The sequence below is a fragment of the Aotus nancymaae genome, unplaced genomic scaffold (genome assembly GCF_030222135.1).
Source record: "Aotus nancymaae isolate 86718 unplaced genomic scaffold, 86718_ANA_hifiasm-v0.15.2.pri h1tg000041l, whole genome shotgun sequence".
NCBI classification, from domain to species: Eukaryota; Metazoa; Chordata; class Mammalia; order Primates; family Aotidae; genus Aotus; species Aotus nancymaae.
This window is the reverse complement of record NW_026988455.1, coordinates 16,491,555-16,510,173: the sequence shown is the minus strand read 5'-3', so window position 1 is coordinate 16,510,173 and position 18,619 is coordinate 16,491,555. Positions and strand designations below refer to the sequence as shown.

Below are 18,619 nucleotides of genomic sequence, written 5' to 3'. Positions count from 1 at the left end.
AAACAGCATTCTTTACCTTACGTCCATTAGCCAACAAAAACCAAAGATGAGGGTAACTCAATAATGGAGATCTTAAAGCAGAAACTTCATTTTATAACATTCTTTTATTTTATTCATGCAGCCTCAATATCTAAATTACAGTATACTACCTTATTTTATCTTTAAGATGACTTAAGCCCCTAAAAAGACACACCCTACACTGATAAACATACCTACTTCCTCCTTAGGTCTCTTCCTTGGCCACCCCCATTTCTTAATCAAGTAGCTATCTTGAAGGTATTTTTTTCTTGTCCAGGGTAAGCTTTCTAGATAGACTGGTATGCTTTATATATTGGATTTTGAATGCCCTTCAACATCTTAAGAGATTGCCTTATCTATCTTTTTCTCTTCATTCCTCTTCTAAATTGTTTCTGTTAGACAAACTGCTGAATATTCCCACTGAGTAAAAATCCTAGCTCATTTGGAGAAAGGTTTTTGGCCAGGGTATCATGTGCTCATTTAAAAATTAAACTTTTAGTCAAGTTGACATAGTTTTCTACCAATACTTACTTAAGAAAGAATAAACTATATTTGAAATGCTTGTAATATATAATAATTATTTAAAATGTTTTACTTCTCTTCTAATAAAGAAATATACCAAATGGTGAAGAATTCTAAAAGTCCAGTAAGCAAATGAGCCACCCATAAAATTGAGTGTCTTTACACATATATTTTTGATCATATTTCAGCTAGGTATTAATAAAGAGCTTCTAAAGGGGTTGCTACAGCATTCAGACTGTATACAGAATGTTAACGAAACATGAAGGAAAGTATTGAGAATGCTGTGAAAGTAAAATTGTGAAAATGATCCAGGAAAAAAGAAAGAAAATAGTAAGAATAAATGTAATCAGTGTGCAACAGGCTATTTAAAAAGATGCTGGGGACAAAAAAGGACTATTATTAGAAATCCCAGGATTTTTGTCTAAAAAGCACTTTTCTCTTTAGTTTATTAAAACCAGAAATCGAATGTAACAGTCTTCCCATCCTATTCATAAAACCTAGCTCTTTTACTTTTTACAACTGAAAAAAATAGTATATTTTAAAAGAAATAGTTTAATAGATATTGGTTTTTGGCTAGAAGAGAGCTTTGACTACAATTCATACTTATAAAGAAAAATTCCTATAAAGGTAATCAAAGTATTGTGTCTAGCACTATTTTTTTTTTAACCACAGCTTAATAGTTGAGTTGAGAAGTCAAGCACACTTATTTTCACAAATAATTTAAGCTACATGAGGATAAAGACCATATGTTTAACTTATTTTTAAAATCTTTGGTTTTAACTGCATTGCAAATAACAAATGTTAAAAAAAGTAAACATCACTGAAGCATTTTCAAATATTTTTCATGAATTGCAATAAATAATAGAGTTCATACAAAAGTATCTTTCTAGTTTCTAAAAAGAAGTTTTTTCATATGTCTAGATTTTTACTTCTGGAGTCATTTATTTCATGTAAAAATCTAGTTTAATTCTGTTAATATGAATTCCAAAGTTATACAAAATAAAATTTTATGAAAACGAATTTCAGTATCTCAACCCACATAAATCTTAACAGAAATTAATTTTTCCAAACCTATCCACATCAATATCTTGCATTTTCATTTTTAAATATGGAATATCAATTCACCAGAGGAATAAACAGTCACATAAAATCTTGCCACATGACATTTATTGAACTTTACTTACCTTCCCCAAATTCATTTAAAATGACTGCTACTCTTTTACTATGTTGCTCTGTCAAAATATAGTTCAGAAGTGTTGTCTTCCCAGCACCTATAAAACATATTTGTTGTAAATAAAAAAATTCAAAATAATTTTAAAGACACAAAAAAGATATAAAGAATCCTAATGTTTTTGAGAATTTGCATGCTATTTTTCATATATTAAACTATAATATAGAACATCCTAGAGGATAAGATTAAAGCACCCTTTGAAACCTATTGCAAAATGCTATATGTAGACATAAAATTTCATAAATATTTACAAATACTCCTACAAGTTGAAACACAGTTTCTTCAACCTAACCTTTCCTAAAATTTACACATAATGACCTTTTATTTCAACATTAACAAGACACAAATTCAGGCTGACTATATGGATACTTTCAGTATGCTTTAAGCAATCTATAAAAATTTTATGAAATGGGGAATAGAGGCAGGTAGTGTCAACAATGGACAGAATATTTGGTAAAGATAAATTCGTAAGACTATACCAACTTTATCCAGCAGGTGGCATATGAAACTAATATATTAATCTCAAGTAGAAAAAAAATAATTGTCCTGTGAACCATATACACTAAAGTTCATAGAGGAAAGAAAGAAAACCTAACTGCATAGTATTGTAGTTCAACTGTATGACTGTATCATTTCTTTATCTTTTTTCTTGGACATTTCATTTGTTTCCAGTATTTTACTATCACAGTTCTGCTAAAAACTTTTACATGTAGGCTATACATATCTTCGGAAATACATTAAGTTTTCTAGTGCATAACTAGGAAGATTTTATGGAGTATCAGCATATTAATGTCTTTTTATGTCATATTCCTTTCAAAGCTTTTTAAGAGATGAGGCTTATGTTTAGAGTACTTTAGGAAGCTCAGTATCACAAAAGTGTGAAGTATAGAATGGAAGAGAGAGACTTAAGGAGACAGGGCAATGAGGAAAATCTTAAAACCAGTCCAAGCCTGAGACAGAGGTCCTGAACATGAGTGTTTCACAGGGCAGTGACGTGAAAACTGAAACAGTGAATGTAAGAAACCTTCTAACAGAAGATTTACTAGGGCTTTTTAACCATATTATGAAGAAAAACACTTTAAGACATAGTTCATTCATTTGAAGGTTTCTACTATGCAACAAATTTATGCTAGGCCTTGGTGAAAAAGTGAGAAAGACAGTCTCTGCCTTCGTGGTGCTTAGAAATATCAAGGGAAGGAGGGGAATTCAGTGAATAAGGAGGCAATTATGTCACAGGATGGCACATTCAATAGTTGTACAAAATGCTATGGAGAACCTAAGAGGGACATCTAGCCAGAGGAGTAACAGTAAAAAAAAGTACATATTCCAAAGGGCTAAAATACTTGGCACCTTTGAAGTAACATTAGTTCACTGTACAGGGCCATTTTGGCCAGCTGGAAAGCTTGGCAAGATCCAGATCCCACAGGTCTTTGTAATTCATGTTAAGGAATTTGAACTTTAACCCATATGGATGCCACTGAAGGGTGTGACACAATCGGATTGGCATTTATAAAGATCATTAAGGCTAACATGCAACAAATAAATTAAAGGGCAGCAAGACTCCAGATTAGTTGGGCGGCTTTTAGAGTGTTCCAAGTGGTTGGGATCACAGGAGCAGGATTTGGGGAGATGGTAACAGATAAGTTTCAGACATGTTAAGTTGTAGAATATCAAAACAGAAATTACACAGGTGTGTAGCTAAACATGGACAAAGAGGGTAGGAGTGGGGAGCCTTAAAATGAAGCCAAAGAAGCAGGTGGAAAAATCAGAAGAAAAATGTAATAGAAGCCAACGGAACAGTGTTTCAAAAAGGGAAAATGATCAGCGATAAGGAGTGAAACTATCCCTAGATTCAGCAACAAGGTTGCTGGCATCCGTCCTCACTCCTGAGCTTCAGATCATTTTCTGCAATGATCTACTGACCTACCAGCGAGCAACATGGAAAAGGCCCGAGGGGCAGCTTTGAAATACATTGTTTTAGACAAGAAATTTGTTCATCTTCTCAGAAGAACAGCCTCTGAATAAGTGGGGAAATGCCAAAAATCGATTCCTTTATAAAATTACTTCTGAGCAAAAACGGGAATAAACTTACAGTCTACAAAATAAAAAGAAAGAAAACACCAGTGATTTATTATTTTTACATAAAAGTTCCTCCTAGCAACACCTAGAAATATTATTTCCCTGAAACAGTATCACTTTATTTACATTTCTTAACTTTTTCCACACTTACAATATAATCTTATATTTGTTGTAGCCCTTCTATTTAACTGTAAGGTTTAAAAATACGTTTCTCAAACTTTTCCAGTAACAAACTTCTAGTTTAAGTGCATAAACCGCCCTTTGCGAAACTATCAAGTGCACAAACTTGGGTTTCGAGTATCCCGGTACACTCCTAAACTTTTGTAGTTTGAGAAATAGTATTGGAGGACAGAAATTTTATTCTTACTTTCCTACGCAGTGGTTTGCAAACAGACCTCAAAAAGTGTTTGAGATAGGAGCACTTCCCGCTAACTGGCTGGAGGACTTTGGCTCGTGGGTAAGGGGAATCTACTGAGGAACGCCCCATTCGTGTCGGGGATTTTACAAACGGGACGTCCTTTAATGGCAAACCTTTGATGGTTCCAGCCCCGTTTCACAGGTGACAGGTATTTTTCCATTTTCAATGAAGCAGATGAGCGTCAGAATGGTAACATAACTTGGTAAGACGGCACAGAGATAATTAGGGGGCGTGTCTGAGCTTCAACGTCTTGTTTGAAAGCAATCTCCCGAGATGAGACGTAAACCCAAACGAGGAGCAAGTGACCCAGCCCCTACCTCAAAGACATTTGCTCTTGGTCACGAGGCCCCAATGCCTCAGGAGAAGAGGCACCGGCAGCCCCCAAAATCCCAGGACACCAGAGTTCACGGCATTTTGTGACCGGGATGGTTAGTTACCTAAATACCCGGTGATAATTGTGACTGGGATCTTGGCGCCGAGCCCAGACTTTTCCTCCTCCTCGCTTTGCTTCGTCTCAATGGGAACCAATTCAGGACAATCCTCCTCCGCAGGATCCTCTTCCTCATCCACAGCTCCAACAGCCTGTAACATTCCGGCCTACACCAAGTCCCTACCTCAGCTGAACTGCTGGGACCAACACGCCGAACCGCAGCCGCGCACGCCCAGCGCGCCACACCAGGCCAGGCCAGGGACTGACGTCATCACATCGCGACGCTAGCTCCTCCTGATCCCACCCAGATTACCTGGGCTCCGGACGAGAACCGCCTGGTCCCTTAGCCACGCCCTCTCAGGAGGTGGGATCTCCCCGACGGAAGCTGGACACGCCCCTGGTCGTGTTCTGTGAACCTGAGCGATGCTGCACAGGGTCCTTAGGGCGCCTTGAACCTGTCTGAAGGTGCCACTGGCGCCTGCAGCCTTAATATGCTACTGATTGTTGGTAGGGCTGAGGCCAGGCTGCTGGAAATCTGGCCTGACCTAACCAGTTCCTACAGGGCATAGACTTTATCAACTTGATTTGTCTTAATAAAAATAATAATAATAATAATAAACTGGGCACGGTGCTGACGCCTGTAATCCCAGCACTTTGGGAGGCCGAGACGGGCGGATCACTAAGTCAGGCGACCGACACCATCCTGGACAATATGGTGAAACCCCGTCTCTACTAAAAATATAAAAATTAGTTGGGTGTGGTGGCCTGCGCCTGTAATCCCAGCTACTCAGGAGGCTGAGGCCGGAGAATCGCTTGAACCCGGGAGGCATAGGTTTCAGTGAGCCGAGATTGTGCCACTGCACTCCAGCCTGGGCAATAGAACTAGACTCTGTCTCAAAAATAAATAAAAATAAAGTTTTAATTCATAAAGAATGGAAGGTTATAACATTACAATGTTAATTGTAATTTTTCTACCTGAAGGATAACCAGTGACACTTTTTTTATTATTACATATTATATATGTATATCCAAATTTTTAGTATTCATGCATCACTTTTATTTACTTTTTTCTCATTTATTTAGACCTCAGGTAGCCTAAGTTCATTAATTATATTTGCTGGTTCATGACACTCTCTTATAACTAATCCATAGATAGCCCTTTTTTCTAATATAAATTTATAGTGAACTCCTTTTACCTCATCTCTAACCAAAGAACATTACCAGTAAGTTACATAGTTACAGCTACCTATGTGCACTGCTCCCACTTCCAATCCACAGCCTGCCACATAAGATAGTAACCACAATCATGAATTGGTTCTGGATTGCTGATCATTTCCTCTTTTCTTTTTAGTTTTATCACATATATCACATATGTACTTAGATAATATGTTGTTTAATTTTGCTTGTTTTTGAACTTCATAAAATTATCCATATAATATATAAATCCTGAAGCTTGCTATATTTTTCAGCATCACTGCTGTCTTGTATTCTATTGTGTGGCTACATGGCAATTTATTCATTTCCTCTCAATCGTTCCAGGTTTTGCTCTTATGAACAGGGCTGCTATGAACATTTTTCATGATGTATGTGTGGACAACTTTCTCTTAGGTGTCTGTGTAAGAGTTGAATTGCTGGGTCTTCAGTTATGCAAATGTTATACTTACAAGAAAATACACAATTATTTTTTCAAAATGTTTGTATAAATTGATACATTTTTCCCAGAAAAGTGTAAGAGACCTCATTGGTCTATATGTCAATTTTTTTTTTTTTTTTTTTTTTTTTTTTGAGACAGAGTTTTGCTTTTGTTACCCAGGCTGGAGTGCAATGGCGCGATCTCGGCTCACCGCAACCTCCGCCTCCTGGGTTCAGGCAATTCTCCTGCCTCAGCCTCCTGAGTAGCTGGGATTACAGGCACGCACCACCATGCCCAGCTAATTTTTTGTATTTTTGGTAGAGACGGGGTTTCACCATGTTGCCAGGATGGTCTCGATCTCTTGACCTTGTGATCCACCCATCTCGGCCTCCCAAAGTGCTGGGATTACAGGCTTGAGCCACCGCGCCTGGCTATATGTCAATATTATCAGACATTAATTTTTTCCAATCCATTGAATACAAAAAAAGCCTTCATTGTAGTCTTCATTTGCATTTCCTTGATTACTAACAAGGTAGAGAATCCTTTCATGTGTTTTAGCAATATTGAATTCTTAGAATGACCCTGTGAAATGTTATCCCTCTTTCAAACATGGGGCACCAAGAGTTAAATTACTTGTCCAGGTTAAGCCATAAAAAAATCTATCTGATGCAAAAGTAGAATGTTTTACTACTATCCTGATGCCAATTAAAGGTTGACTTTTCCTTCCTTCTCTGAAATTCCCCATAAAATATACCGTGTGTATTCCATTATTTCTACTGATATAGATATATAACTTAAAACTTTTCTTTGCAGTATTTATCACACCTTTTGTAGAATATAGTTAAGGTAGAGGGTTCATTTTTGTACAAATGAGTATAATGATATTATAATCACACATACACTCAGTCCGAGAAATCAGGCTTGAATGCTTTGCTAGCTTTGACAATGTAATCATGAACCAGCTGAGGCAGAAATGAGGCAAACACCTTAGGCCTGGTGGTTCAGTTCACTTTATTCTACCAAAGGAGAGAAGCTGTGATGAACAGCCCAAAATAGATAGAATTAATGGTTCACAAGCTTTTTGGTTTCAGGAATGCTATGAAGTATTGATTTTTTTTTTTTTTTTTTTTTTTTTTTTTTTTTTGCAACCTAAATGAAGGAGTAACATTGAACCCACAGGCATCTCACTATTTTCTTGGTGTCCCTTCAGCACTGTATTACTGCCTGAATAGTAGATATTACAGCCCTCACCACTTCCTTTTACATATTTTTTAAAGTACATTCTTGTAGATCCCCTTATATGGCACTAGCTGAATGTTATACTAAAATGTCTCTTTCTGTTTTTTCAAACAGTGTCTCACTCTGTCACCCAGGATGGAGTGCATTGGCATGATCACAGCTCACTGCAGTCCTAAACCCCTGGGCTCAAGTGATCCTCCTGCCTCAGCCTCCCAAGTAGCTAGTACTACAGTCACATGGCACTATATCTGGCTAATTTTTCTTTTTCTTTTTGATAGAGACAGGGTCTTACTATGTTGTCCAGTCTGATCTAAAGTCTCGTCTCCAACAATGAGCAACCTGTAACCTATGACCAGCTCACTCAAGTTGACCAAATAGCATTGTTGTAACAGTATGTAACCTCAGTCAGAGCAAAATAAGTTTTACACATTGGCCAAAACTTAAATACACTACAAATGTCTAGCAACTGATGGACAAACAAAATGAGACAAGTGGATAAACAAAATGTGATCTGTCCATACAATGGAAAATTATTTGGCAACAAACAGAAGAAAGGACAAACAAATCAATCTTGAAAACATTATGCTAAGTGAAAAAAGCCATTCACAAAAGACCACATGTTGTATGATTCCATTTATATAAAATATCCAGAATAGGCAAATATATAGAGATAGAAAGTGCATTAATGGTTGCCAGGAGCTGAGGACTGGGGAGACACTAGAATGGTTTTTTAGGCTGATGAAAACATTCTAAAATTGATTATGGTGATGGTAGTACAATCTGATTATACTAAAACCATTGAATCATACACTTTAAATTGGTGAATTGTATCATGTGTGAAATTTATTTCAATAAAGCTGCTGTTCTGAAAAGAAATAAAGGCCTATCTATGCATCAAAATGGAGTGCCTGTGTGCATTTGCAGAGAAATGCTGTCTTCAGCAGTTTCAAGACCTGCCCTAGGAACAAGTATAAAAATTACAGCTGGATAAAATTTTTCCTTTAGTCTGTTTCATATTCCTCTTCAGTAAACTTTTTATCCATGGATTCTGTGGAGTTCTGTCATGACTTTTTTTTTTTTTTCCTCTTTTCAAGAAGGAGTTCTTGCTCTGTTGCCCAGGCAGGAGTGCAGTGGCACAATGTTGGCTCACTGAAACCTCCTGCTCCTGGGTTCAAGTGATTCTCCTGCCTCAGCCTCCCAAGTATCTGGGATTACAGGTGTGTGCCACCACGCCTAGCTATTTTTTGTATTTTTAGTAGAGACAGAGGTTCACCATTTTGGCCAGGCTGGTCTCAAACTTCTGACCTTGTGAGCTGCCCGCCCACCTCAGCCTCCCAAAGTGCTGAGATTACAGGCATGAGCCACCGCACCTGGCTGACTTTTTTTTTAAAACTTGTAACAGGGTTATCTATTCTGCATGAGACTTTGCCACTGTTGTTGAATTTAAAATGCCTTTTAAAATAAGTACATTTCTTAATTATAATATTATAGAATCTATTACAGTTTCTGATGTAACTTAAAATATCTTCCTCATTTAGCTTTGCTATTTTGTTTCATTTCATTTACTTTAGGGTAAAACAACAAAAATAACAGTAACAATGTGTTGAGCCCTTAAGCATTTGATAGGCACTGTGTTAAGCACATTAAATGCATTATTACATTTAACTCTCCAAGGTAAATACTATTTGTATGTCCATTTTATAGATGAGGAAACTGAGGCTTAGAAAAAACAAATATCTTGCTCAAAGTCATACAATCAGTAAATGGCAGCCCTTAGGCTCAATCTAAACCTGCTTAACACAAAATCCCATGCTCCTCTAAACCAGAAGATCTACAAACTTTTCTGTGAAACTAGATGGTAAATATCTTAGTCTTTACAGATAAAAAAGCAAATTTGAGGACATTGTGTAGGTACTTATATAAGAGAGAAAGCAAATGTCTACAAGTTTGAATTTGAATTTCATGTGTTAAACAAATTTATGGGAGCCCATTGTTTTGGGCTGAGCTCCTGCACTAGGCCCAAGCAGACCAGACCAAACCAAAATGGAGTTACTCATGCTAATGCTAAATGCTAAAACATCAAACTAAAACTTTAAAAATACAGTTCCCAAAATAGACCAGTTTTTCTCTTCTCCTGAAAATAGGAGATTCAAGCATAACAAGGAAGTTGCCTCCGCTCTATCCCTTACAAAAAAGTAATCTGGGCCAGACGAAGTGGTTCACTCCTGTAATCCCAACGTTTTGGGAGGCCAAGGCAGATGGATTACCTAAGGTCAGGAGCTCAAGACCAGCCTGGCCAACATGGCAAAACCCCGTCTGTGCTAAAAATATAAAAATTAGCCTGTTGTGGTGGCACACACCAGCAGGAGAATCTCTTGAACCCAAGAGGTGGAGGTTGCAGTGAGCCAAGATTGTGCCACTGCACTCCATCCTGGGTGATGTTAGACTTCTCTCTGAGTTCAATGAGGAAACAGAGACCGGAGTGAGGAAATTAAAAGCCAATTTATTCGGCTCCCGGGCGAGGTTCTATGGTCCGGGAAGGGACCAGAGAAGTCGCGCTTCTCTTCTTGGGGCGTGGGGTTTTATAGGGAGTAGAAGTGGCTGATTGACTATGGGGGAAACAAAGACAAGGTAGTTCTATTGGGTGTTAAAAGACTGGGGACGGGCGAGGTGAACAAAGCGGGGGCATTTCCATTGGGTATGAAGGGAGTGAGCACGGACGAGGGGCTGGCCGAGGATGTACGGGGGAGCTACCATAGGGCAGGCTCTTGGCAGGCCTTTTCAAAATTTATGGCAGGTGCAGGGCTGAGATTGGAATGCGGACATGGGCAAGGGGAGCCTGCGTGGAGAGGGCAAATGCTGAGCAATGTGCTCAGTATGATGATGTAGTTTTTAGGCATGGACAGAGAAGGGCATGTCCATTCGGCTCCCAAGGAGGCACCGGCCTTACAGGTGACAAGGTGAGACTAGACTATATCTCAAAATAATAATAATAATAATTTGATGCTAACCCAATTGGTTTTTTTGTTGTTGTTGTTTTGTTTTGTTTTGCTATTCTGTTTCCTTGTTCCCACCTTACAAAACCCAGTGTTCTGTTATTTTCTAATGGAATTAGAGACCAAATAACTCTATTCATGATGATAAAAATTGATGTCAATGCCTAAAGTTTTGGGCAACCTCAAAATTAATCATCCTCTCAAAATTGAGAGGTTGACCAAAAGGAGGAATTGTTAAATTCTGTGTGGTCTTTTTTTTTTTTTTTTTTTTTTTTTTAAAGAGAGAGAGAGAGAGAATAGGAAGGAGGAAAAAGGAAGAGAAAGAGAGAGAGAGAATGGGGAGGAGGGAGAAGGAAAAGAAAGAGGGAGAGAGAATGGGAGTATTGCTTTCTTGCCCAGGCTAGAATGCAATTTAGTAATGGGTATTGAAAACCTCTTTTATACTGATAATTATACTTAATGATGTAGTCAGGAAGGAATAAGGGAAGAAAATAACAAACAAACAGCCAACCAATATTTAATTTAAACCTATGAAATGCTATGCGATTACTGAGGAGTGATTTACTTCCAATTATATAGTCACCTTTGGAATAGGTGTGAGGTGGTAATGTATGTTTTGTGTATTTGAAGTGGAGAGTTCTATAAATGTTTATTAAGTTTACTTGTTCCGGGTCTGAGTTCAAGTTCTGAATATCCTTGTTAATTTTCTATCTCGTTGATCTATAGAATCGTTAGCTCTTCTTGTTGCATTGATCCTTTTGCCATTATGTAATGTCATTCCTCGCCTCTTTTGATCTTTGTTGCTTTAAAGTCTACTTTATCAGAGGCGAGAATTGCATCTCCTGCTTTTTGTTTATTAGTTTATTTTTACTCTCTGTTTGATTGGTAAATCTTCCTCCTTCTCTCTGAGTCTTTGTGTATTGTTGCATGTAAGATGGGCCCGGATGCAGCATACCGATGGGTTTTGGCTTTTTATCCAATTAAAATATATATAAGTTTAATACCGGCGTTTGATGCTAGCTGGCTGTTTTGCCCATTAGTTGATGTAAATTTTTTATTGTGTTAAAGTTCTTTGCTTTTTGATATATTTTTGGAAAGGCTGATATTGGTTGTTCCTTTATATGTATAGTGCTTCTTTCAGAAGCTCTTGTAAAGCAGGCCTGGTGGTGGTGAACTCTCTAAGTACTTGTTTGTTCGCAAAAGATTTAATTTTTCCTTCGCTCATAAAGCTTAGTTTGGCTGGATAGGAAATTCTGGGTTGAAAGTTCTTTTCTTTAAGGATGTTAAATATTGGTCCCCACTCTTTTCTGGCTTGTAGGGTTTCTGCTGAGAGATCTGCTGTAAGTCTGATAGGTTTCCCTTTATGGGTAACCTGACCTTTCTCTCTGGCTGCCCTTAGTATTTTCTCCTTCATTTCAACCCTAATAAATCTGGCGATTATGTGCCTTGGGGTTGGTCTTCTTGAAGAATATCTTTGTGGTGTTCTCTGTATTACCTGGAGTTGAATATTACCCTGCCTTGCCAGGTTGGGAAAGTTTTCCTGAATGATATCCTGAAGAGTATTTTCCAACTTGGATTCATTCTCTTCATCACATTCAGGTACACCTATCAAACGTAAATTAGGTCTTTTCACATAGTCCCATATTTCCTGGAGACTTTGCTCATTCCTTTTCATCCTTTTTTCTGCATTCTTGTCTTCCCGTTTCATTTCGCTGAGCTGGTCCTCGACTTCTGATATCCTTCCTTCTGCTTGATCAATTCGACTGTTTAAACTTGTGCATGCTTCGCGAAGTTCTCGTGTTGTGTTTTTCAGCTCCATCAATTCACTTATATTCTTCTCTAAATTGTCCATTCTCGTTAACATTTCGTCAAACCTTTTTTCAAGGTTCTTAGTTTCTTTGCATTGGGTTAGAACAAGTTCTTTTAATTCACAGAAGTTTCTTATCACCCACGTTTTGAAACCTGCTTCTGTTATTGGAACACACGTGTAATCTATTAAGCCTTGTTCCGTTACTGATGAGGAATTGCAATCCCCTGTAGAGGGAGAGGCATTCTGATTTTGAGTATTCTCTACCTTTTTACGCTGGTTTCTTCCCTTCATTATATATTTGTCCGTCTGTCGTCTTTATAATTACCAACTTTCTAACTGGGTCTCTGACGTCCAACTTGTTGATTCCCTGCGCCGAAATCTGAGCAATCCACTGAGCCGGCCAAAACAGCGGTGTTAAGATTGATGGTGCTTTTCTGCCCGGGAATCTCCGGACTCTGCACCAAGAACTGGCGTGCTAAGGCACCAGCAAAACCGCCACGCCGGCCACAAGAGTCGCCCTGGCGACCCGTGGAGCTCCTCCACTGGGAATGTCCTGGTCCGTGAGCAACAAATATTCATCTGAAAGTGTGGCGTCCTCTCGTTCTTTGCGCTTTCACTGGGAGGTACGTGCCCGAGCTGCTAATCATCAGCCATCTTGGATCTCTCTCCGTGGTCTTAAAAAAACCTTTCTCCTTACATATTTTAAATTTGCCCTAAAGGTTTCCCAGTACATAAAAAGCTGTAACCCAACTTGATGTGTATAACGGATTGTAACTTACTCTTGTAACAAGTAGTGAGTCTCAGCCAATCACAGCAGCCGAACTTCAGTCAACTGCAGACAGCCAACTCTTCAAAGCAGGTTCAAATAAGGCAAATGCCCAGCTTTAACCAACTGTTTCGGTGCCTCACTTTACTTTTACTGTCCATGAACGTTACCCAACCATGGGGCAATCCTACAGCTAATCTGAACCTAGCCTGGTTCTAGGGGCTGCCTAATTCACAAATCATTCTTTGCTCAATTGGACCCTATTAAATTAATGTGTCTAAAGTTTTCCTTTTAACATGTATAATTTTCACACCATGAAATAATAGTCTTCTTCAATTTTTTCTTTAATAGTTTTCTTTAATTTTTTAATAGTCTTCTTTAATTTTTTTCTAATAGATTAAAAATGTAAAAGCTGGCTAAATAAGAAATGGTAAATGGTAAACAATAAATGGTAGCAGGCCATAGTTTCCCAATTCCTGATCTAAGCTAATATAATGTACTGTTTTCTTAAACAGAATTAAATGAAAATTTGCAAAATTGGATCCTCCTTGCTATTTTAGACTCAGTTTGTAAATCATTCACCATTAAAACAATCCTGGACCCTCAAAGGTTACCACTGTTACCATAGTGCTAATATTCAGAGGAAGATCTGAAGCCAAGAAGCTTAAACTTTTTTCCTAATGACACTAACGCCTGGCCTGGGAAAGGCCTGATTCAGGCGAAACTTGAATCTTTGCATTGTAGTAGAAGTCCTCCTAGGTGGAAGCAGAGCAGAGCAGATAAGCTCTTAAACTGTCTGGATTTCAGCAGTCAGCTTTCTGACAATAACCTTGCCATATGTCCTTCGACACAATTCCCTACTAATTTCCTACTACTTCCCTTTGCTTCATTTTTCTCCCTTGAATAGTTATGTTAATCTCCATAAGAAAAAGAACTGTAGCTGTATCCAAATAAGAGGAAAGCTAAAAATAATACCAACTTGGTTTTGTTTTTTGTTTTGTTTTGTTTTTCTCATTTTTGCAACTTCCTGCAAAGGAAAGAACATACTAGTGGCTAGCAATAGCTACTGGTTTAGAGGAAAGGAAACTGAGAGTTTCAAAATTAACCCAGTTCCTCTTATCTAGCTGTGGCAAATAAATTTTTTTTAAATTAAATGTTTAAAAATAAAAAATAAAAATAAGAAAAAAAGCAAAAAAATTAAATGTTTAAAGTTTATCAGTTTATTTAATATTTTTCATTGGGCACAAATGAACTTGTTGGGAACATATCTAAAAGGTCAAAGGCCAATAGCTTGTATTCTTGTGACTGCTTTGGTAAGGTAGAATACCAATATTCAAGTTCCACATCATCCTCTTTTAAGATATACAACCACGGTAAGGACAGGAAAGAATATTTCCTCTCCAGAATACTGAAAATGTCTAGCAGGTGAAAATTGTATATTTCCATGTTTTTATGGGGTATGACATTAAAGGCTGTAAGTAACATAGTTTGAATTCATTATCTTTGGTGGCTAAACCATGTGATTAGTAAGTCTTAGCTTACAGTTGAGTCACTTGTAAATCAGTTTGCCATGAAATTAAGAAAAAGAAAAAGAAAACACCATTCAAAGCCCTCAGGTTGACAAGTTGAGTGGTACACCATTCTCTCTAAAAGAAACTAAAGAAACTATCTTTTAGATATTATAGGAGTGGGTGGGGTGACAGGAGTGGGTGGGGTGACAGGAGTGGAGGCTGGGCAAAATGAAAAAAAATGTTTTGCAATGACTTATGGTGTAATAGTTTACTAGAGTGTCTAAATAACTTCTTTGATTGTCATTAGATATTTCAAACTGACATTTATGGCTTTAAGTTTCACTTGCTAATTTTTACAGTTTTAGACAAGCGTATTCCAAAATCCATAGGCATCTGCTCATAATTCCTTAAATGTAAGTAAAAGACACCAAAACAAATGATACGTCTTCATTCTTCCTTCCCCTTTCTATTCCCTCAAAGAGTATTTAATCATACTTGACTGAAATACCATGCTACTGGCAAAGCCAGGTCTTTCTGGCTTCAAAACCAATGTTTTTTGAGTCCTATTGCTCTATCACTCAATCAGTCATTGACTTAGACCTTTTGTTCTACTGCAACACAATATTCAATACTGGGTAATTTATAAATAATAGAAATTTATTTCCCACAGTTCTGGAGGCTATGAAATCCAAAATCAAGGTGCCAGGAAGTTTGCGTCTAGTGAGGGTTGATCTCTGCTTCCAAGATGGTGCCTCAAAAGCTGTGTCCTCCTGAGGGGATGAACACTGTGTGTTCACCTGGCAGAGGGAGATGGAAATAAGCTTTCATATTGTTTAAGTTTCTGTTTATGCCACTGAAACTAATCCTAACCAACTTATTTAATTTTTTTAAAATAATATAAGTAGGCTGTGCACAGTGGCTCATGCCTATAATACAAGCACTTTGGGAGGCTGAGGGGAAAGAATATCTTAAGACCAGAAGTTCAAAGCCAACCTGGGCAACACAGCAAGACCCCGTCTCTACAAAATTTTAAAACTTAGCTGGTCATGGTGGCAGGCACCAGTAGTCCCAGCTACTCAGGAGGCTGAGGTGGGAGGACAGCCCAAGCCCAGGAGTTTGAGGTTACAGTGAGCTATGAGCATAGCACTGCACTCCAAACTGGGTGACAGAGACCTTGTTTCTTATTTTTAAAAATTAAATTTAAAAAATTTAAATATATATATGTGTGTGTGTGTGTATATATATGTAGTATTAATATATAAATTATATATTATACCTGAATGTACTATAATTATAAAAAATTCAAACAGTAAAAATGTATTAGGGTAAAACGTGAAGTCGCTTTCACTGCCTCAATTTTACTTCCCTTCACTGATATTATATAACCACTGTGAATAATTTAATAGACATAGATCCAGATTTTTTTGGTCCAATATTATCTTTGCCCCTGCCATGTTAGATATTTTACTATAGGAGAGTCCCTCCTGAAATAATATTCCTGTTTAGACCAAGTCTTAGGTATATAAATATAAGTATTTGCATACATGTGCATTCATAAAATTGTAACAGAAACATAAAGTACATTTGTATACATATGTGGCTTTTGTTTTTAATAAATAGGAACATACATAGACTTTGTTCTGGAACTTGCTTTCTTGCTTTCTTCACTTGACAATATGCACTGATAATCTTTCCTTCTCACTAGAATTAGACATACATCTTTTTTGGGCGTGGGGGATGGAGTTTTGCTCTTGGCATCCAGGCTGGAGTGCAGTGACACAATCTTGGTTCACTGCAACCCCCACCTCCCAGGTTCAAGCGATTCTTCTGCCTCAGTCTCTCAAGTAGCTGGGATTACAGGTACCTGCCAACATGCCTGGCTAATTTTTATGTGTGTGTGTGTGTGTGTGTGTGTGTGTATATATATATATATATATATATATTTTTTTTTTTTTTTTTTTTTTTTTGAGACGGAGTTTCACTCTTGTTAACCAGGCTGGAGTGCAATGGCGCGATCTCGGCTCACCGCAACCTCCGCCTCCTGGGTTCAGGCAATTCTCCTACCTCAGCCTCCTGAGTAGCTGGGATTACAGGCAGGCGCCACCGTGCCCAGCTAATTTTTTGTATTTTTAGTAGAGATGGGGTTTCATCATGTTGACCAGGATGGTCTCGATCTCTTGACCTCGTGATCCACCCGCCTCGGCCTCCCAAAGTGCTAGGATTACAGGCATGAGCCACCGCTCCCGTAATTTTTATATTTTTAATAGAGACGGGGTTTCACCACGTTGGCCAGGCTGATCTTGAACTCCTGACCTCAGATGATCTGCCCACCTCCACCTCCAAAGTGCTGGGATTGCAGGCATGAATCACCACGCCTGGCCGTAGATTGTTCATTTTTTTAAACCACTTCATGGTATTCCATAATAGAGATATAACTATTTCATCATATCTTCAAAAGGGACAGAAAGATTGACTAAGCACCTCTTTCAAACATGCTGAAAAGGTAAATTCAACATATCATCAAGAAATATAAGAAAGTATATTGATTATAGCTTGTATGTTTAATAATAAACTTTATTCTTATTCTAGTTTGATATTTTAGACTTGTTAGCATCGCTTATTAAATTAGTTTAATTCAGTTATGGAAATATCAAAGTTCAAATTCAATAAATTTTAATATTAATTTCTTGTTAACAGTTCTGGTTACTTATAATTAATATGATTCCACCCATATATTGGATTTTTGTAGCAAACTCATATTTTGGATTGCGTATTGCTATCCATAAATTTACAGATATACTTTCATAATTTAATTGTGGTTAGTGAGTTTTTGGAAGCAGTGTACACTACCTAGATTAAAATTAATTCTGAACTAATGACAGGAGAAAGATGAATTCACATATTGCATATTGTTAATAGTACTGCTTTGTGTCTAAGGTATAACTTAGCTATTCATAGCCCTGGGTAATACCACCAGTAGGCTGGGTGCGGTGGCTCACGCTTGTAATCCCAGCACTTTGGGAGGCCAAGGCAGGTGGATCAACTGAGGTCAGGAATTCTAGACCAGCCTGGCCAACATGGTGAAATCCTGTCTCTACTAATCCTACAAAAATTAGCCAGGCATGGTAGCACACACCTGTAATCCCAGCTACTTGGGAGGCTGAGGCAGGAGAATTGGGTGGGGACACAGCCAAACCATATTACCTCTCCCCCCAAAAAAAATCCTGTTTAGATTAAGTTTTATGTGTATGAATATACATATATGCATACATGTGCATGCAGAAAATTATAACAGAAAGATAGAGTATATGTAAATATGAATTTTATATGTACTGATTTGTAGAATAACAATTATAAGTGGTATGAAGCAAAATAAGCAATTTGTTTATAAGTATGGAGTATGATTTCATTTCAGTAAAAATTAACAAAATCATGCTTGTATGTGCATGGGGATATATTAATATGTGCTCATATATATGTATGCTATACATACGTGTGTGTATACACATATATATATATATGTTCGTACGCTGATATATGTATGTGGAAGCAATATGTTTGGGATGAAACACACCCTTTCAATGACATGAACTACCTCAGGGAGTAGTATAGATGACAGAGACAATGGGGGAAGAGGAGCAATGTTACTTTAAAAAAAAATCTTTGTATCCTATTACTGGTTACAAGAGGCATATAAAATTATGTTTTAAATTTTAAATAAATAAGATACATTAGCAACCTTTGTATGGATGGAAAATTTTAAATACATATGAAAATATTGATTGCATATACCTTTTGAAATTCTACTGATAGGTATTTATCCAACATATTTGCATATACAGACACGACATTCATAGCAATATTGTTTTTAAGTTGAGATGTTAGAAACATCCTAGCTATTTAATTATAGGGGAACGGCTAAATAAGTTTGGCTCATTCAAAGGATACCATGGAAGAGCAAGGCTT

At 37.5% G+C, this 18,619-nt stretch overlaps 1 protein-coding gene across 1 annotated transcript in view; it reads right to left on the bottom strand.

The window, feature by feature from the left end:
* The window catches only part of ZNG1A (Zn regulated GTPase metalloprotein activator 1A), a 57,633-nt gene extending 52,684 nt beyond the window's left edge, over window positions 1–4,949 (bottom strand). Inside the window, exons 1-2 of the mRNA XM_012461964.3 lie at window positions 4,706–4,949; window positions 1,725–1,811 (exon numbers count right to left, since the gene is read on the bottom strand). Coding sequence (XP_012317387.1) covers window positions 1,725–1,811; window positions 4,706–4,859 — 241 coding nt within the window. The 5' untranslated portion in view covers window positions 4,860–4,949. The remainder of the gene's footprint in view (window positions 1–1,724; window positions 1,812–4,705) is intronic.
* Window positions 4,950–18,619: the final 13,670 nt, after the last annotated feature.